At 37.7% G+C, this 17,227-nt stretch overlaps 2 protein-coding genes across 3 annotated transcripts in view; one reads left to right on the top strand and one right to left on the bottom strand.

Annotated features, from left to right (window-relative positions):
* The window catches only part of PSMD14 (proteasome 26S subunit, non-ATPase 14), a 45,686-nt gene extending 31,688 nt beyond the window's left edge, over positions 1-13,998 (bottom strand). The window contains exons 1-4 of one of the 2 annotated variants that reach the window (XM_057367645.1): positions 13,916-13,998; positions 10,656-10,707; positions 9,005-9,082; positions 6,454-6,505 (exon numbers count right to left, since the gene is read on the bottom strand). In XM_057367645.1, the coding sequence (XP_057223628.1) occupies positions 6,454-6,501 (48 nt within the window). In that variant the 5' untranslated portion in view covers positions 6,502-6,505; positions 9,005-9,082; positions 10,656-10,707; positions 13,916-13,998. The remainder of the gene's footprint in view (positions 1-6,453; positions 6,506-9,004; positions 9,083-10,655; positions 10,708-13,915) is intronic. The other variant, XM_057367646.1, reaches the window with a different exon arrangement.
* Positions 11,618-14,114, top strand: LOC130574363 (sterile alpha motif domain-containing protein 1-like). The gene is made up of 2 exons (XM_057367549.1): positions 11,618-11,686; positions 13,527-14,114. The coding sequence occupies exons 1-2, from the start codon at positions 11,618-11,620 to the stop codon at positions 14,112-14,114; spliced, it is 657 nt and encodes a 218-aa protein (XP_057223532.1).
* The last annotated feature ends 3,113 nt before the right edge of the window (positions 14,115-17,227 follow it).

The raw sequence follows: 17,227 nt of genomic DNA, 5'->3' as shown, positions 1-17,227 counted from the left end.
CTTGTTCTAGACACAGCTCTGCCAAGAAGGCAAGGTAAGCCCTCAGCAGGTTCTGCCTAAGCTCAGCCTAAACTTTGTGAAGCAAAGCATTTAAAAGATACCTCCTCWATATGTAGAATAATGCACTGGGTTCTATATGCCAAAAGGTTCTCTGTTTTGAAAAGCTCTGGATACAAATTGGTGAACTGGGAGACTCAGGAGCAATATGCAGGAAGGTTAGTTGTTTGCAACTCTTGCAGAAACAACCAACTATCCAACATGCCCCCACAGATACAAACTACACCACAATAACACAAAACCGCCTCAACCTTCCCAGAAAAACCTAAAGAGGACTCTTCTACAGAGCAGGAAGAACACAGAAACCCTTGTTCAAAGGTACTGCATAGTAGCATTGCAACTTAATATTCAATAGCATGGGATTTCAGAATGAAGACACAATTTCCAAGAGAAATATGTTAAATCAATCATTATAAGGCAGCTGTTTCCTGCTTGCAAAAAGGAACATTACAAGAATAGGTGTAATGCTAAAAGCACAAAGATGTCTTTCTTCTTTAGTTGTTTTTCCGCATGTCCTTTCTCATTATAGCTACACTCATTTCCTTGTCCAAGATCCTTTGTCTTTTCTGGGGAAAGTCRAAAGTCAGCTGGACTGCACTGGCAATTAAATTGAGGAGAGTGAATCTAATTGCCTAATTATTAGAAATACGGAAGTTTAAGATCTGAGACCAAGAAGAGGCAGCTAAAAATGGTCTCCAGAGTTAAACAGAAGATCAGAGAAAACTGTAATTCTTGGACACAATGCACTAGCCTTTTCAGTTTTAGTATTATGGTTGTGATTAATATGTAAGATGTGTCTGTAGTGCAGCCATTCTACTTTAAGACAGCCTTTATAATACAAATTACATCAGGGTTTAAATACAATGATATGACTGCTCCTCCACCAATTCTAGCAGGTTTCTCTTTCCCTCTCCCATTAGCCCCTTAGGAGACAAATTACAGGACAATGACTCAACTGAGCTTCAAATGTATGAGAACAATACTCTGCCTTAGCAATCCCCAGCAACTTTCAAACAAGYCTAACACGATCCATGGAGTTACTGTCTCCAGCAAAACCAGGCCCAGGCCACACCCTAAATTTGATATAAAGCTTTTGTTGAACAGCCCTGTACTAAAACACTAATCAATGCAGTAAAACATCCATCCAAGACATTGAAAGTAAAATGGCACAGTTTACTATCTCTAAGGTGTTTTTTTTTCTCCTTAAAACAAAMCCATGTATTTTGTACACATAAACTGATGCTGAGACTATCTACAGAAAATAATGCAGGCAATTAATTAAGTCTTCTGAACTTTCTATGAGATTTCATGTTGGATGTTTTTAATGGATGAAAAATGTTTGTCACTGAGAAAATTTTTTTATTCCCTAAATGGGTTGACAGCTTCCAGGGACAAAAAGCAGAACTGGAATAACCCACCTAAACTGTACACCATCACATCTACTGGGAGTTATATTTGAGTTCTAGAAATAGTAACGTTCTTTGCACTTGAGAACTTTGCTGGAAAATTCTCAGAAGCAATGGCACAGAAACTATGCACAATTTTAAAAGCTATAATTCAGATTTATTCCCCTGGCAAAATACTCTCAAAAGGCGTATTTGAAGCTTCAAATACATATGAGAAGCAGACAACAGTGCATCACCACAATTCAAACAGTATAAAGCATACATACCCAGGAGACACACAAAGGAGAAAGTCATATCAGAACACTACAGCTTTACAAAGAAAAAGGCACTTCATTAAAGACAACACATTTACACCCTTCAAATTAAAATACAACCTTTATCAAGAATATATGAACCAAAATAGTTTTCAGTAAGACATTAAGGTGTTGCAGTTTTTCCTGGATGGGTTGCTGGTGTGGTTTTGGGTTTGTTTTTTTTTTTTTTTTTTTTTTTTTGAGGGGAGGATGGAGTGTCTGCATTTGTTTTGGGTCTGAGGTTTTTTTATTGTTGGTGGATGGTTTTGTTTACACATGGAAGATGTAAGATGCAAAACCAAGTCATGTACTTCAAATGACACATCAGCTTAATGAAGGAAATTTGCATCCAATTGTTAATTGGGAATGATCTACACTGAGCCTGACCCTCCTCTCTCTCCCTGACCACCAACTTCTACTTGGAAGCCCTGCAAAAAGTGTGCTGCACTGCTCYCCATTAACCACCCCGACTAGATCAGCACATGAAACAGAACTTTAGATCAGCAGCAGGTCTCCCAAGTTCCCATGGTGCCACAGATTTACCAAACAGGATAAGCATGTTCTAAAAAACCCAAGATCCTATGAAGGGAAAAAGGTTCCACAGCACCAAGCAGTACAATATTTGAAACCTCCTAATCAAAGTGACAGTTTTCAAGTGCCATTTACAATGCCCTAATCTGGAAACATCCCAGCTAACCCATCTGATCAACTATTTCACAGATGGAAGCACTTGATGGCTAATTGGCAAGTCCATGATTCAAATGAAATAGCTATCTGCACTTCTATTTTCTATATTCCAAGTCAAGGTGTAAACACTCCTTACAAGACACAGGTCAGTTCTGTCTGCCCCTCCCTTCCCATTGGAATTTTTTCCCTTCCCCTCTGTCATTAAATATGTAAAATCAAAAATACAGAATCAGTTTTATTTTTCATTTATAGTACTAGAATAGTTATCTGCACTACAGTGCAGTGTAAATGATTAATTTCAAAAATCTATCAAGTAATGAAAAATTACTTAACAGCATTTTTTTTGAAGTGTCACTGTATCACTGCTTCCTATCACATCTGGATTCAGAAAAAACAGACAGCCTGTGCTAGTATGGACAAGAACTCGCATAGCTTGAATTACTGTTCTGAAAATGTTGGGGAGAGAAAGACTRGCTACAAAAGCACTTAATTTGCTCACACCCTTTGCAGTGGGATTGCCTAATAGAGGCATATGTGGAACTGATTTCACCAGCAAACAATAGTTCAGCATACAAAATGAAGAGGAGTGTTGGTCCAAATTCCTGCCTGCTACATAAGCAGAATGTTTTTACGTACCCCACAAACCTGTTCATTTGTCTGCAGCAAATGTACAATGCAAACTGAAGTACTAAACCACTAGTGAAACTCTGCAGTAGGCAGTATTCCAGGGGGACAAACAAGGAGAGACAGAAAAGAATGACTCAGGAAAGAGAAGTGAATGAAAAAAACCCAACATGACAAGGGCAGAAGGAGAAGGAGAACAATATAAGTGAAGAAAAACAAGGGCATTGCCAAAATTTTAATTCCCATGAACTACAGGAGGGAAATTGAAGTACTAAGATTTTCTTCAGGACATCACAACCCTTCAATCTTTTTCAGTTCCCCTACATCTTTTTTAAAAGGCTTCACTCATTCATTCATCTTATGCATTTATCACTTATCTCATTCTTGATAAGCATAAATTCAAGATAATATGAACTGAACTTATGTACCAGGTCTACAACACCCATAAGATACAAATAATTTCTGCATGAGCAGTGTTCCAAAGAGGGTCATACTTTCAGCATCAAGTTCAAAACTAAACACAGGTACCTTCCCATGAAAAGAACACACTGTTAATGACCAAGTGCACTCTCAGAAAATACTGTGAATGTATTCACAGCACATTGTGAATCTTGCAGAAAAGCTCTAAGTAAGATTCTCTTCCCTTCTTTTCTCTTGTCCACCTCCTGCTCCACTAAGACATCCCTTTGTCCATCTATGATTAAAAGAGAGGACATGCCTCAAGATTTCTAAGCCACAAGACATGGGAAGGAAAGTTTATTGTAAAAGTACCAGTTTAAGATTGATTGCTTAAAGATTTGTTAATTAGCCATAGAAAGACAGGCTTAGAGTAGATGGAACTTAGCACTGACCACCTCAGGACAATTGAAGGCCAATCAGCCACTCAATTGCATCCTGAAGGAGCAAGAAGTAAGAAAAGAGAACCACAAATTCAGTGAATTTTTGAATTCAGTAAAATTCAAAAGCAGTTCTCAAGTGTAATACAGTATACCAAAAGACTTAAAAAGCATATTGCAAAAACATGAATTTCAAGTGCATTTGGGACAACATATCCCAACTTTGGAAATTAAGAAGACCAAGAAATGCTAAATGAGACAATAGAAGAAGCAGTTTTGCCAAGGAGAAAGAGCCAAGCAACTGCTGCTGAAGAAGATAAAACAAGTCACTGAGAATGAATGCCTTAGCATAGATCAAACAGATGCTGGCCAAGCATCTGGCAGCACTTTAACATCAGGTACAAAGCAAATCAAATGGACTCTCAGCAGACCTTATATGATGCAATCCCCTTGCTAAGCAGACCTGAAGCCACAAGAAAACGAAATCTCCAAATCTACACACAATGTGATAAAATTACTTTGAAAATGCATCTTTATCTACCAGACTATATACACAGATGATTGCTATGCTGCCAAGTATGACTCAGTCAGATGTTTTTACTATGTTCAACCTTTGGAACAACTGTGACRCAGCAATAAGAACAAAAAGCTTTGTACAGCTGTTTAAAACACTCCAGTGCTAACAAATGGCAGTAACTTTGTGTGCTTTCCAGCAGTAAGTACAAAATATATCCAAGAAACACCTTCTTCCTCTCTTCTGTCTATCTCAAAGGCATCTGATTCACTCTGGATTATCTCTCAATCTCAATTATCATCAATTGGTACTAAGAACATAAGTGACCTTTGAAGGTCCATTGAAACACAGTATTTTAATGGCATAAAAATATTCTATTTGAAAAGCCTTCCTGCAGATCCAGTAGACCAAAAGACTACGAATGTCATCAAGACATCCAGTGTAAGCAGCAACTTGAGTGAAGAGCAATTCAGCCTTATGCCTTTTTTTCTTAATCCAACACATACTCATCAAGTCATTTAAGAGACAATTCCATATTTAAACAAACACAAAGCAGCTTTGCAGGCCAAAACTAACAGAGGAGTTCAGCGAGCTTCCTCTGAATCTTATGTTCTATTGTGCCACAATTTTCTAGCAAGCTTTAAGATGAAAAATTCAGAAAACAGCAGAGAGTTAACTGTAAATTTGAAAAACAGCTTTGATATGCGTCAAGTTCAGAGAGGACTAAGAAGTGAAAGCTTGAGAGATTAGACTGCACAGATGTTAAAAAAATGAAGAGTCATGAAGCAGACTGGCAGCTCAGAGGAACAAGAGAAATAACTGTTTAAGAAAGTGAAACTAAAAATAACTGAGGGCGGCTTGAAGATTCACTAAGAGAACGTGAATAGAATTTTAGCTATTAAAAGAGAAAAAAATTATGCACCAAAAGTTACAGCTTATTTGGCAAAACATCTAGAGTCTGTAGATCAGCCTAGAATATTTCACCAAATGCTTCAGTATTAAACTGCTCCTGTAGCTATACTGGACACAACGCCCTACACACAACCAAATAAGCTTTGGGTCCAGCAATTCCAACCATCCCAGAAGCAGCCCTGCACACACATCATGGAAGCCCAAGACATATAGAACCAACTCCTCCAGAGGAACAAGAGTCTGGATTCTCCATTTAGAACAGAACCCAGGAAACAGATGAAGAAGCAGASAAAGGTAAGCCAACCAAGACTACAAAGGAAATTACACTGGAGCCCATTCCTTAAAGAAATAATTCTTTCTACAAACCTCAAACAAAGCAGTTCCTAATTATTCTTTCCCCTGTATCCAGAGTAATCAGCACAATGTAATAAGATCAGCTTGATTTTATTATTGAAGACTGCTGACCATGCCAGCTGATCAAGGAAAAAAGCACTAGGACTTGCTGTAGAGGCAGAAGCCACACAATGTGAATAAGTCTCTCACTGAAACAGAACAGCTGCCAGGGACACCTTTTTGCTGTGTGTAGTTACAGAAGTGAGGAGAGTCAACAAGAGGAGACACAAAATGCATGAAGGTGGCTACAACTACCCAAAAATGATAAATTCAACTCAAATTACCTCTTGAAATTTCCACATATTTCAGTGTCTTATAATGCCCCATCACCAATGTGATGCAAGAACTGAAATATATAATTTATGAAAGAGCAGTGGATATGCTCAGCTATTCAGAATACCCTTCATGTTTTGAAATTCCATATTATTTGAAATCGTTTTTTTTTAAAAATKTATTATGTGCTTCCAATGCTTTGCAATACAAACTTTAAAATGTTCAGACACCAAAAGAAAGGTTTACAAACATTCTGTAAATTTAGTGCCAATGCAGGTATTCATATTTTCAAAAAAAGTCAGGTTGTAACAATGATTTGCATATATGTACAAAATCTCTAGAGTCAAAGATTATTACTATGAACTCTGGGTTTTTTTTATGCTGTTTTAAGACATAATAGAAGGAATATTCCAGARTTGATTAACTTTAAAGACAAGATTGACAAGCTATATACTAACCTGTCCCAGCCCAGGCATACCTCCTCCCAGTCGCAGAAGTCTATCCATATTTCTAGAAAAACAGAAACAAAGGAAAAATGTTCCCAAGCTCTGAAATGTTTACTAAATTGCTATCTATATAATTCACCTTCAGTCACTCAGTATGTCAAAAATATTGGTGGTAATTACAACACAACATCAGACTTCCTGTTAATTAACACCACATATTAATTCAAGAAGCTGTCTTCCATGCTAATTAACAGACTTTGTTTTATTGCTTTGGTTTTGGGTTATCCCCATTTCTGAAGATGAACACTCTTGTCAAACTTCTCAAAACTTTCCCATCATTCAATTAATTGGGGGGATTTTTGTTGCTTATGATCAGTACCTACAGCCAGAAAGTTCCTAAAACTTATTAGATATACAATCAAATTTACTTCAGTTTGCTAAGAAATCATCAATAAAAATGTTAAAGTAAGGATTTTAGCATCCTCATTAGTAAGTTCTGTGCTAATTAACTTACAGCTTGTCAGTTACCATCAAAAATGCATGTGAAAGACACTAAGCAGATTATGGATCTCTGAATTAGCATCAAAAGCTTTTTTTTAATGAACTCATTATACTAAAAGAAATACTGTAAAGTAAACATTTAATGTGTATATAGTTAGAAGACTAGTGACAGTACAGTCATTTAATACATTTCCAGTGTTGCATGTGCCATTGCTTTAGTGCAAGATTATTCCAATCAGTGCAACTTCTTACTTAAAAAAAAAAGCGGAGTTTTTGTTTCTTGTAACTGTCAAAGAAGTGATCCCCAGGAATAAAAGCTGTTAAGGTGCCCAACCAACAAAATTACACTGATGTTTCTTTCTCTAAAGTTTCTTCACTTTCTATTGCTGAAAAGGCATCTTGATTTCAGGGTGGATATCTAAGCATAAGTTCTGCCCCAGCTTTAACAGAACTTCATCATGTTTACTTGGCTTTTTCACCTTCTTAGCTTTTTATAACACAAATCATGGATAAAATGGAAAAAAAAAGCCTGCTGAATATTAATTTTTAAACAACAGTTTTCAGCAAATCAAGCATTTTCCAAGGCTTATAGAAATCAGAAAATTTGAATAATAAAATAAAAACTGGCTTATTTTATTTGTGAAATAGAAGATACAAAGTACAGCATCGAAAATTATGCTCTTAATTGGACAAGTTTTAATACAACACAACAAAGCCTGTTTAGGTGACATAAAAGCAACTGAGAACACAATTGCTTTCCAAAATTGATTTCCAAAATTCATTCATCCTCCCAGCGGATGTTACATTACACGTAAGAGAGTAATAGACATGACTTCAGATTACATTAAAGATAATTCAAAAGCCTTCTTTTAAAAATAATTATGCAAAAGAACTCAAAAAATGTATTTGCTTTGCACATGGAAAGATCTTCATGTTATAGGTGAATGTTGTAATTTTCATAATTTCTTCTGAAATTTGCTAGAATTTTTACTGGTTAAAGACTAATAACCTTTATTTCAGTATAAGCTTATTTCAGTATTTCAAGTTTAACACCAGTAGTTTAAGCTTCTAAACACACAAAGAAGCAGCATTTTACTTCCTACTTTCATAATGATATCAAAGATGCATTGATCAGTAATACTTGCTCTACTTGCTAATTTCACTTCCCCAGTTCAATGCACTATCAAGCTATGAGTTTAATATAACTCACCCCCTTGATTTCATGCAAACACAACTGCAGCCTCACCTAGCAGTAAGTACTTTCTTAGAGCTCCATTGCCACTTCATAAATTTAAAAGGAGCTTATTAAAGGGTCAGTGGTTATGTTTCACTTTTTCAGTAAGTTATTGAAAGCAAACTTCTTTATTAGAGGCAAAAGCTGCACACAGTGTATATACTTTTCTATCCTGAACGACAATAAATTCCAAATCAAATTGTAGGATTTTCCTGGAATGGCTAAGTTGCTGTTTAAAGCTATTATGTAAGCATATGCTAAATGGCTTCAATAAAACAGTCACAGTGTTACCGCAAATTAAAGCGAACTACATTTCATTTGACCCCTCTGATGTAGATATTCCTCCATTGAAACCCACAATGATTCATCTTTCCATGACACTGCAGAGGGCTGAAGAGTAACTGAGAAGTTTCAGTCCCTGAAATACTCAGATTTTCAAGACAGCAGCACAGAGAGGAAATCTCCAAAACCCAGTTCTGGATGCACTGGAAATTATTTCAGTAGCTCCATGACTTGACTCTGGCTAGTTTTGGCAATTAATGCTTCGCTTGCCTGTTTGTAACTGAGTATGTTTTAGAAGGCTATAGACTATATGGACCTAAACATATTTGTTTACTCTCTATAAGCATCTGAAGAACTTAGGTTAGTGAATCAAATCAAAACAAATTTAAATTTTTGTTAGCCCACTGTATCTAAATATTATTTCAGCCATAAACTCAATTTCTGAAAAAATGTTTTTGTAAACCTTAAAAGAGCTTAAGCAAAATTTTTAGACATTAATGAAGATAGCTTTAGCCTTTACAAATAAAGCAACTATACATTTCTAACCTGATGCTCAACAAGAGGTCCTCACAGAACAAACTTGGCAACAGCTCCCACTAAAGATGACACCAGTAGGTCTCTTCCCTGTAGAAGAAAATAGAAAGGAGAAGGGCAAAAACCCAGTAAAATTTAGAAACAGTAGCACATGTAAAAAGAAATGTTACATTGATAAGCAGCAGAAGCACAAGGCGCCATTGACGAATAACCCAAGGAATGTTTACTGGGATTTTTACCTTTTACCATACAATCCCTTAAAGTGGTACAGGCCATGTCTTGCTCAAGTATCCGTAACATTGAAAGAAGCTTCCAATTTTCTCAAAATAATTTTAATAATTAATTTAAGCTATTTAAACCTAATTGATCATTTTAAATGCTGTTAGAAACTGAAATCACTGTCCTTTTTTAGTATTTTAGAAGCTCTATCTGTAGATAAGATGCCCTAAGAACCAAGGGTAACAGCAGTTGGCAGGTACAGACAGCTTTCCTGTTTATTTCTGCAAGAGTGGTTGGTGTGACTGGAAAAGCCACAAACACCTTTAAGTTTGCCTGAATTCAGTTTGAGTAAGGCTGCTTCACATTCCATTTAGGAGTTAAAATTCATGCTATCCTCCTCTCTGAGAACACTGCCCATTAATCGCATCCACTCAATCATTTGTAGAGCAGTGTTTTAAAACAGATCTGTGAAATGATCTGTGGCCGTGATTTGATAGATGTTTTTTTCAATGTCASTGTTAACATAAGGAGCAATGAGGAAGCTGCTGCTGCTCACCAACTTGATGCTGCTTTCTCAGTACTGCCAGGACAGCCATTTGTGCAGCCCTGCAGCAAACTGAGAGGCTWACAAAAATGCTGGGTTTAACCCTCTTCACTTCTCTGAGAAGCATCCCAGAAATAGTTGCCTTGGCATAACAGAAACAGGTCTTGGAAGAGCTGATTGCTTCTAACACTAATACAGGCTCTAGAAGACGTATCTGTCAAAYCATTCTTTAAGCTAAAGCTGCCCAAAGAATGTCTGTGGGTTTGGGGGTTGCTTTCAAGTTTTTGTTTGGGTGGGGGTTTGTTGTTGTTTTTTTTTTTTTAGTAACTGAGGTAATTTAACAGAGACCCTTCTGAACCTTATCTCAAAGTAGTACAAGAGCAAAGGAAGATGTGTTCACCTTCCTAGAAAACTGGAAAAGAAAGAACAAGTCAGAGTTTCTCACGGCTGACAGGCTGGGGTGGAATTCACTAACAAGTCGAATGGAACATTACTATTCTTCTGCCAGCTTTGCAGAAGGAAACGACCCAGGAAGAGACCACAAGAGCCAGTAGCACAGAATTGCAACCACTTGTTCAACTGGGCTTGAGCTACAACCCAATTCACCTTTACCCACCTGACTACCCACAGCTCCTGCATTCCCTTCCCCACTTACTACAAGGATATGAAAGAAACAAATCYCTGTAAGCTTTGCTGTTCCCCAGGGAAGCACACACTGTAACCTGCAGTTGAGCATCCTACCTCTCTCTGTGCAAAAAGAGTGGGTTTGATTAGCAACTTCTCTGTTGTTTTTTTCCCTGTATTTGTGCACACACATATACTTACATAATATAKACATATAAATAAAGCCCAGATAAGTAAGCAAACCGTACACCTCTTTTTTTTTTTAGTAAATCTCACCTCTTTTCCTTCCAAAGTCGGCAAAAGGTATTTTGATACTGTTTCCTTCTGTCTGCAAGTGAGAGTTAACAGTCTCTGTTTAATGCAAAAGTTTAAGGAAGTAAACGTATCAAATAGTTCCATGTCAGAAAAATGCATAAGGACAGTTGTAACAAACTTGCATTTTGGTGCACTGTGTCATTTGGATGACATGCTCTCATCAATGAAATCAACATGGTCACTAATGGCTTAAAAAAAAAGAATTAAGTAGCTCCTCTGCTTACTTATGTCCATTATTGGAAACACCAYAGCTAAATAATCTTGGTATAGGATGGTATCTAAAACCTCAAACTTCCATTACCGCAATTTTCTTTTAACTGTCTTTGCCTCAAAAGGGGAAGATCAGTGGATAATAATAATGCAGTGAAAGTATACACAGGGTATCTAAAAACTGATCTGAAACCAGAAATTTTAAAACCCATGTCTAATATTTGCTCCCAATACTACTGTTAGRTAACTGTAATAATTTTTAGAAGTTGCTTGTTTGGAGCAGCACCATCCAGTTGTTCCTTGCTATTTTCAAATCACTTAAATGCTGACTTATTATAATGAAAACATTTTTTCTTAGGTAACATAGGAATGAAGTTATACAAAAGGACTATGCACAAATGTGTATACACATTTAGGTATAAACCAATAGCTACTATGTTTATACTTGGCATGTTTCAGCATGTATTTTGAAATCAACCTGAAACAGTCTTAAATTACTATATCTCTTTGCACGAGACACATGAGTTTCACACTACAGTGCACTATTTTTATCTAGYATTAACACTCCATGATGTGATCCCTCAATGAAAGAGGGTTCTCCTGGTTTGKCAACTTTTGAGTTAGTAAAGAAATAAATATCAAAATGAGCTTCGACATATAGAGAAAACAATGGCTACTGAACTGCCCTATTAGTGGAGAGAGTATCAGGCCACATGCAGATGACAGCAATTTACTTTGCAATTTGTACACTGAGTGATTTGATGCAAATAATTTCATCTTCGGTAACTCAATTTCTCTACCTGAGACTATATAACAAGCCTAGCACAAGCACTTCCAGATCTCCAGTCGAGGAGTTACACGCAGCAGATAAGCAACAATTTTATAAACAGCAAATAAAAAGTGGCTCAAGGTTTTTGGTGCAACTGTAACCATTTCAGCTTCACTAGGGATGATAAACAGCTACAGAGTTAAATCAGTTTAGAAATTGCACCTTGTAGAAAAACATTTCACCAAGAAAAAAAMCCAAAAACTTACTGCAGTTAAATTCACCAAACTGAAAAGAAACTTCACATGTGAAAAGGCTGGGGGGGAGGGGTAGTCTACCTTCCTATACAATTTGTACAAAAAGAAGAAAAACATATAGATGTTACTATCAATTCTAAGTAATCTGCTCATTAAAGCTAGAGATTAACCACGTCATGCATAAATGCAGTCTCAGTAGTACAAGCCCAGAGTTACATGACTCTTTTGCTTCCATAACATGCTCAATTCTGTAAACCTAGACCCTGTTTCTGGATCATATAGACCCAAATCTCAACAGACCCGAGCAGGACTAGGAGGTCTGTGGATCAGCTTCCCAGACTCTGCCTTCTGACCTCCAGAAGTACAGTAAACCTAATTCTACTACATTCATTGCTGAGCTGGAGTTACTTCTTCAGTAACACAGATTCAGACAGACTGCTTAAAACTACATAAAAACATYCACATAAAACTTACAGATAAGCAAAGATTCATTTACAACCTGTGCCACTCCATAAACCAATGAAAATAATTTTAGTTTTATGCATTAGATAAAGTAATGGCCTTCTCTGAAGTCTGCAGAAAGGCAAGTAGACACACAGCTACTGTGGGACTATCCTGTAGTCCAGCAAGTACTCATCACACCAGTTCTCTATTATTCACGGTGCTCTCAACACCTGCCCTTTCCCATCATCCTAGATATTACAAGGTACTTGTAGGTACTATTAGTTTATGCTTCATAATTCTTGTCATGAGTGAATAATTTCCATGAAAATTTACAAACTAATTTATATACTGGTATTATTTAATTCAATTTTAAAGTACTCTCTAACTTATAATGTTCTATATCATAAGCTTAAGTTTTCAAATTAATGTCACTGAAATGGAATGTTACCACATAAGATAGAACACAGCATTTTGCATTAAGCTACAGGCTAAACCCTGTTGCTCAAAGTCACACTAAATGATTCAGAAGCAATTCATATGCAAGCCAATTTCTGAATTTCTTCACAAACTTATTTTTCACTGTTTCAGTAAGGTCATGAACAGTGAATGCTCCACAGAATCTTCTAAGTATACTCCCTACCTGGTGCATACAGGACACCTTAGACTCCCACGGCTGGCAGCTTTAAGATGAACACAAATCTGTTGGACKTTTCAGCTTGACTAATACCATTTCAGTTATATATAGCTTTGAAATACATTCACATAAAATTTTTTAACAAGTAAATCTCAATCGCTGATGGTTTTGTTTTTCCACAGTATAACAAAAACAACTGCATCTTTAAGACACGATGCCAGGACACAACCAGATTTGTCAACTGTTTACAAGTATCCAACTATGGCAGAAATTTGTTACAAAAACAATATTAAAATCAGCTGCATAGTAGAAATAGCGTTGTTAATTTTTTATTATCGCTCCTTTTCTACCTAATTCTGCTTTCTTCCCTTTCACGTATCCCAGCCAGCGCTTTTCCTTCGCTTCCCCCCGTCCCCCTCTAACCTCAGCTGCCCTGCCGGGGATTGTGACAATGCTGCACATGGGGAGCAGCAGCGCAGAGTAGTCTCTGTCGGGGAACAGAGCGTTGGTGCTGCCCGCAGCACAAACCCGCGCCCGGCGCTGCCCAACTACGCTGGCCGCTGCGGGCCGGGGCGGAGGCGGCCGGGCCCTGGGACCCGTGCGGCGCCAAGGCCCGTCCGGCCGCAGAGACGGGGCCCCCCYGCGCCACTGCCCGGCCCCTCTCACCGCCTCCCCCCGGCCCGTCCGCAGCTGCCCCGCTGCTCTCAAGTGCCGGGATTTCCCCCGCTAAAGCCCACGGGGCCCAGCGCGCTGCCCGCCCGGGCCGGTGCCGCCCGCCAGACCCGCCCGTCCCGCTGCCACCAGCGGCCCCGCCCGGCGTTCGGGCCGAATCCCCGGCGCGGTTCCGCCGCCTCGCAGAGACCGCCCTGGGCCCCCCAGCACCCCGGCACGGAGGCGGCCGGGCCCTCACCTGGGCCGGTGGCGCTCGGGCCGCGGTGAATCAGCCGGATCTCATTCAAACCGAACCCTTCCCGGTTCACAGGGCACACGGCAGCGGCTTCCGGCCCCGCGGCCGGCGGGGAGGAGCTTGTGGCAGCGGGGAGCTCCGGCGGGTGCAGGCCTCGAGTGAAACGGGCCGGGCTGGAACGGCTTCAGCTGCTCTGCTGTGARGTGCTGTGGGTTAACTTTGTCCCTTTGCAGCCGAATGGCACCAATACTGAAACAACTACACGACAGGATGGCAGAAGAGCCAACAAATGAGTCATCAAATCAATAAAAGAATGATTGCTGTAATCAGAACAGTCCCACATGTACTCCTCTCATGTACAGACAATACTAGGATTTAGAGAAGAGAAACACGAGTGGCCATATGTATAAACCCASCACAGGCAGATATGGAAAATAAAGTGAGAATTTTGTCAAACAAATGTAATAGGGAGGTAACCACGTAAAAGCACGTATGCTGAAAAATGATGGAAACATCTCTGATGCAAACAGAGAAGCAAATTGGAATTTCTACTACCCTTATGTTAACTGGAGCAAAAAACTTGTCAATTAAAAGAAGAAAACAAGGCCAAGTGAGTACTTTTTCAGACAATTGTGMATAAGTTGTGGATCTCAGTGCCCCATATGCACTTACTATGACTAACAGAATWAAACCTTTTAAAAGTTGATTTCTATCTAGTTACTGAAATACTGCATGTATTTTAGTAAGTACTGGGACAACCTAAGAACCTATAAAAGCAATTTATTAGGACTCTATAGAGAATTTCTACCATGAATGACCAAGAAGAGCACCATTTTGACAGATCTGTTAAAGACTGAGGATGTAATATTAGAAGATGATCAGCATTTTCTGCTCATAGACCAGCTACRGGGAACCAGGTGAAAAGGTACTAAGTTATAAATTACATGGAAATAGACAGATATTGTCACCACTTCCACAACACATCAGCAGACATAGGAGTCTTAGTTCTTTATACCATTAAGTATAAAATTAATCCAAGGAAACGAAATTTCCATGATATGATATTCTGCTTTTTAAGAGGGGCAGCCTTTTTGAAAAGCAATATAAAAGCAATTGAAAAGCAATATAATTGTCTCTTCCATTCCTTTTGAGATCTTTACTAGGCTGAGGGAATCAGAAGGATTAAAATTTCCAAAAGATTCTTAGAAAGCTAAAGGCTTAAAATGTAGTTTAAATTGTGGGTCAGCAATTTCTTTTTCATGTTACCAAAGCAAAACCTATTAGTGTAACTTATTGGTGCACCCTCAGCCAAATTACTCAGAAACAAAGAGTAAAATGTATGTGTGTGTCTCTGTGTATATGTTTATCTATGTATGTTCATTTCAAACAGAAGAAATATTGCACCCTGCTTCAAACAGGTTGTAACGCTCCTTTCTGGCAAAACTTAGCTCCTATACTCTTTTGTCTGTGTTTTGAGACTTCTGCATGTCTTAATGTTTTCAAAAGTCATTATAATAATTATGTGGTCAAAGATATTTCTTTAAGAATAAATTAATGAGGTAAAGTATTAATCCAGTGAATTGAAATGCATTATGTATTTTGCTGGTTTCTACCATGATTTTGAGAGTAAACCTTTTATTCTTCCATGTTCACTGGAATTCTGACACCTTAAGGAGAAACACCCACTGTATTTGGCTCTCACTCTGCAGTCATGTCTCTTTAAGGAACCCCTCACTTCTGAAAAAAAGAAAGAAACATAATTATTTATGTAAAGTGAACATTTCTCTGGCTTAATGTGTATAATAAAGAAAAACAACATAGTTAAATCTTCGTAATATGCCTATACCCACTGACTTAAATGAGCAATCTAATTTCAAACCATTTGAAGATTTGGCCCTTCTTTGAAATACAAAGTGAAACAGACTTTCATTGTTATTCCTAATTACATTTCAAGTTGTAGTATTGACTTTTTTAATATATACATTTATTGAAATTTTACAAATAAATACAGTTACAGAAGAAGAAAAAAAGGAGAAAATAGGAGAAATATTTACACTAGAAAGTAGAGTGAATTAATTGGATATATAGAGGCAGTATCATGGTTGGAACTTATGACAGATGGTATTTTATATTTTTATATAAAAGAGATATATTCTTAATCGTATATGTCAAAGAAAAGAGACCATATGTTGTTAAACACTTCCAAATTGTCATTTAATCTGAAGGGCACTCTCTTGCATTCTGCTGAATCCCTCATTGTTTTGGTCTAACCAGTGCAAATCTATAGAAGATTTTATTTAWTGATTTGCAATAATGAAGTGCAAAAAAGTGTTCAAGGTTCCTTTTTTATTACTTGGATGGCTCTCATAAGGGGTAAAAATTTATTGTAGTTGAACCCTTACGTTTTTCCTGGTTTTGCCATGCTAACCTATCCTTGTTTTTAGTGCAGTGATCAAGAGATATCAGACTTGCTAAGAGATCACACCATTCTTTTCTAACTCATGGTATATAATTTTCCCTTCAATTTTTTTTGGGATTGGATTAAAACAGCAATATAGCTGAAGCTCTGTAATTAAAAAAAAAGTCAATTTTACATGGCTAAGTGGCAAAATTTAAGAGTGGTGTGTAGAACATGAAGAATGCACTGAGAGATTGGACACAATTTTCTTGCAAATCATATATATAGAGAGTGCTGTTTGTGCTAGGACAGGAGGAATTCTCCAGGACCGAGTTATAATACTGAAAAAAAAATCATCATCAAAAAACCTAAACAAGCCCAACAGAAGATTAGTTTTAGAAAGCCAGCTATTAGGATACTCGATGCACTCTGGATTGAACAAAGCATGACAGTTATAGATAGTTTTTTTTCTATGTTTAAACATGTAGAACAGAGCATGAGGAATGAATATACATCGAGGAGTACAAGAACTGACATCATCTTTGTGAGAGGGTAATAGAGCCAGARTCACACTATTTTATTTATTGCTTTAGAACTGTGYTTGGTAGTTAAAGAAAYGAAGGAATAATAGTTTTTTAAACTGCAGCCTTTCACCCTGGGAATGGACTGGAACTCTGTCTTGGCAAACCTGTATATGGGGAAATGGTTTCTTCTGTTATCCTTGGCAAGCACTCACTCAGTTAGAAGTGCTGGTGGTGACCTCTGTGACATCCCCAACAGCTTGTACAATGCTTGATCAACTCCTTGCTGCATGCAGAGTAATAGCAAGTCTTGTCACAAACAATGAATAAAATTTTGCAGGATTAGTTAAAGATAGTATATGAGTGAGATTACTTTTTTTAGACTTCTCAACAATT

This window comes from Malurus melanocephalus, unplaced genomic scaffold (genome assembly GCF_030028575.1).
Source record: "Malurus melanocephalus ecotype Western Australia unplaced genomic scaffold, MMel_1.1 scaffold_81, whole genome shotgun sequence".
NCBI classification, from domain to species: domain Eukaryota; kingdom Metazoa; phylum Chordata; class Aves; order Passeriformes; family Maluridae; genus Malurus; species Malurus melanocephalus.
Note: the sequence above shows the minus strand (reverse complement) of the source record. Positions and strands in the feature narration are given on the sequence as shown.